The sequence below is a fragment of the Mchenga conophoros genome, linkage group LG8 (assembly GCF_057382185.1).
Source record: "Mchenga conophoros isolate Kocher_MC1m ecotype Shallow Benthic linkage group LG8, M_conophoros_male_GT1.1, whole genome shotgun sequence".
NCBI lineage: Eukaryota > Metazoa > Chordata > Actinopteri > Cichliformes > Cichlidae > Mchenga > Mchenga conophoros.
The window spans coordinates 14469194-14472935 of NC_140533.1; the positions used below are offsets into that span (position 1 = coordinate 14469194).

Sequence of the window (3742 nt, forward strand, 5' to 3'; positions counted from 1 at the left end):
TAACCTTTCTGTCCAAAGTTGTGTGTTTTTTCCGTCTGCCCAAGGTGCAGTTTTCTTCATATTTTCACCTTTTTATAATGACACCTACACTTTGTCAATGTGCCAAAAGAAAAAGTATTTATTTTCTTGTTACGCAAACCGATTCTGAAGTGCGATTCCGCTTTGTCTTGAAATAACGAGTGTAATCTAGAATTACGACTTTAAACTCGAAATTTCGACTTTATTCTCAAAATGATCGATAATGTATTTTTTTTTCTTAATGTCGCATTAATACTCCGTTGTACTTCCGCGAAATTATTGCGGAGAGATAAAGACCAACTCACATGTTACATGGAGGCGGTGTCCAGCCAGCTGCAGGATGCACTGAGGGAATAAAAAGAGGGAGGGTGAGGTGAGCTGCATCTGAAAACAGGCTGAACAGAGGCACAGGTGCATCAAAGGTAAGACACTGTGCTGCTCAGGTGAAGTGGCTACAGTTAGAAACCTGCATTTGTTGCATTCTTTTCTCTATTAACTGCAGCATTTGAAATTTTAGCACTAGTTAATTTTTAGAATTGAATGGTGAAAGTTTTTATATTTGTCATTCCATACAGCAACATGTTAATTCATAAATTCATTCATTTATTTCTGTGTTTTACATTTTTTCAAAGTATTTTAATTTAATTTAATGTATTTTTTTTAAATATGTGCGATTCTAAACAATGTGGCTTTTTGCTCTTTTCAGATGGAGTGGTTTAAAGTTGTTGCGTTTGTTGTGTGCGTCCTACCCACCGCTCACTGCGCATCGGACTCTATAGGTATGTATTCACTTAAGAGCTTTTTGTCTACATAAGGGAATCTGAATGTCCTGTTTTAACCCCATCTTCTTTTTTTTTTTATCTAGCCTGGTGTTATCATCTCCCATCCTGCAGTAAGTACCCAATATCTCCATTATCTATTCCATGTTGCCCACTGGGTGACCGCTCTCCGGTGACTTTATGTGCCCTTTCTGCTTATAGATGACACAACCTGGTCAACAATTTCCCCGGAATATTGCAACGGCACCCGACAGTCACCCATTAACATCGTCTCAGCATCAGCCACACCGAACGACAAACTGACTGAATTCACTTTTTTCAAGTATGACAACACCTCCGCAATGACATCCATAGAAAATACTGGCGACACAGGTAAACACCGGGTGTAAGGCCACAAAAGTGTCATCTCGTGTTTTTTAGATAATAATAATAGTAATAATAATTTGAAAAAGAAAAAAAAGACAACATGTCTTACTTGGATTTCAGCGCCCCCCTCTTCTCTACAATTAAACTGCCTTGGACCTGAACATTTCCTCTTACTTCTTTCAGGTTAGGTGTAACTTCACCATGTTTTTGTTTTTCCTCCTTCTTCCAGTCAAAGTGACCCTTAAGAGCGGAGTTAAGATTTCAGGAGGGGACCTGTGCGGAGAATATGACACCGTGCAATTCCACTTCCACTGGGGCAACGGCTCCTCTGTCCCCGGCTCAGAGCACACAGTGGATGGAAAGCGCTATCCTATGGAGGCACAGATTTTTTTCATTTTGTATTGATGATATTGACATTTCTTTTTGCTAATAAAATCTTAATATTGATATTAAAAACAAGAAAAAATCCAACTAAATAACTTACTTTTCCCAGTTGCATATTGTGAACACCAAGCCAATCTACAATCGGAATATAATTGAAGCTGCTAAAGATCCCATCGGAATTGCTGCACTTGGTTTCTTTATTGAGGTGAGAGAAGCAGCAAGCAAGTTTTTATAATGCCTGCTGTCTACTTCAGATATAGCTGTTATGTCTTAGAGATAATTATTATGTATTACAATTATTATGTATTACAACGTCACTATATCATTGAGGTGTTTTTCCGTGTTGGTCTATTTTAAACTATGAGGTGGGGAAAACAACACAATCAATACACATTTTTTTTCCCAGGTAATGTCAGGCAACTCAACTGGTCAGCCGGAAAGCTGGCGCAATTTGACCTCTTACTTGGCCAACATCACAGAAAAAGGTAACATTTTTTAAAAAAAACAACTCCTCTCCTGTTTCTGGCTCGAAATCGTCTCATTAATAGTTCCTTCATGTAGGCCTTGTTTCTGTCCTCAGACAACAACGTTTCGTTTAATTCGGCTGCAGCTGGGTTTTCCCTGAAAGACCTGCTTGGCAATGTGTCTCTCTCTAAGTATTACCGCTACCTTGGATCTTTGACGATCCCCGCTTGTAATGAGGCGGTGGTCTGGACCGTTTTTAAGGAACCAATTAAAGTCAGCAAAGATCTGGTAGGTGTTATTTCATTTCTTCCTTGTGTCTCCTAATTATCATTGCTGCAAGCACATAAACACTGTTAGTGGTTCATGGAGCTAACTGGAAACAAAAAAATGTCTCACTACCAGATTGACCTCTTCAGCACCACACTGCACTTCAACGACAGCACATCACAACTCATGACAAACGTCTACAGAAGTGTACAAAACCAAAGAGATAGAATAGTCTGGACTCAGAGGAGCAACAGTTCTGCCTCCACAACCTGCTTCTCCCTGGGTCTGCTGCTCCTCAGCCTTACACTGGGCTCGAGTTGGAGCTAAAATAGAAAGAGGACATCATCAGCAACTTTGCTGATCAACCTGTTGCCTCACTTCAGCACATGCATTCTTTCCCCATTTAATTAAAACTGAGCTTCGCTGATTTCTAATGGAGCTCTTTATGTTTGACATAATCATAAAAAGTGTGAAAAGTAATTTATGAAGGTGAAGGCTTCCTCTGCTCCCATGTTATTTCTGCTATTTCTTGATTATGGCTACCTGCTACAAAGAACTTGGCTGTTGTTACATATCAGTCTAGTTTACTTTAAGCAATGACATGCACAAGTTTTCATTTTGCCTCCATCAGTGCAGCTACTAATGCATTTAAAGTGCACTGGTAGCTAAAACCACAAAATGGAAAATGAAAACCTGATGACTCATTTATGAAGTTCATGTTATGAAGGCTTTGTGTGTTACTTTCTTAGATGAACAAAATTATTTATCAGGGATGCATATTGTTTATGTCCTTAATACTGTACTGTATTGCATGAAATGAAGAAAACTGTGACCTTCCTGATCTTATTAAATGACAATTAAAATTATTTATCACTCTTTCTTGAGTTTTACTGTCTTTTTTAAATTCTTGGAGGTTTCTGGGATACATAGCTCTTTCATAAGCTCTGCATTTGCTACCCTTAATTAGTGGAAGCCATCTGAGCCTTTGAGAACTTGCTAGTTCTGAAAACACAAAAGTCCCCAGTTTTATTCTCTGTTGGTTCAAAACTTGTGAAGCCACCAAGTAGGGACATTCTGTACTTAAGTAGAAGTACAAATACAACTGTTAAAAAGTATTTCAGCAAAAGTTGAAGTACTGTTTCAACTTCGTGAATCAAGTAGAAGTAAAAAAATGTACAGGCTCCGAAATGTACTCAAAGTAATTAAAAAGCTCTTTGGAGGATGTTTCTGTTTTTGTGTCTTATATTAACACAATTATAAAATAACTTTAGTCTAACCGTTTTTTATTCTAATTGTGCCCAGCTCAGATCTGAAGAGATAAAAAGGGAAATAAAAATACTCTATTTTCTGTTGCCTACATTGTAGAGGATGTCTTTGAATCTAAGCAGAAAAATTGGTACATTTAGAGGTTAAAGTGGATTCAGCAGGTGGGGGAACTCTAAAATCAGTTGTAGTGGCTCAGT

General features: G+C 38.1%; 1 protein-coding gene across 1 annotated transcript; it reads left to right on the top strand.

Moving 5' to 3' along the window:
- The first annotated feature begins 424 nt into the window (after nucleotides 1-424).
- On the top strand, nucleotides 425-3107 carry LOC146568395 (carbonic anhydrase 4-like). Its single transcript, XM_085284432.1, has 9 exons — nucleotides 425-440; nucleotides 725-797; nucleotides 884-910; nucleotides 999-1169; nucleotides 1393-1541; nucleotides 1657-1752; nucleotides 1954-2032; nucleotides 2128-2300; nucleotides 2415-3107. Exons 2-9 carry the CDS (start codon nucleotides 725-727, stop codon nucleotides 2604-2606), a joined length of 960 nt encoding a protein of 319 aa, XP_085140558.1. The 5' UTR covers nucleotides 425-440; the 3' UTR covers nucleotides 2607-3107.
- Nucleotides 3108-3742: the final 635 nt, after the last annotated feature.

Excerpts from the sequence above, each read along its gene's own strand:
- LOC146568395 (XM_085284432.1), top strand. The coding sequence starts at position 725 with ATGGAGTGGTTTAAAGTTGTTGCGTTTGTTGTGTGCGTCCTACCCACC. Across the intron at positions 1,170-1,392 it reads AGAAAATACTGGCGACACAG|TCAAAGTGACCCTTAAGAGC; the intron begins GTAAACACCGGG and ends TCCTTCTTCCAG. Across the intron at positions 2,033-2,127 it reads GGCCAACATCACAGAAAAAG|ACAACAACGTTTCGTTTAAT; the intron begins GTAACATTTTTT and ends TTCTGTCCTCAG.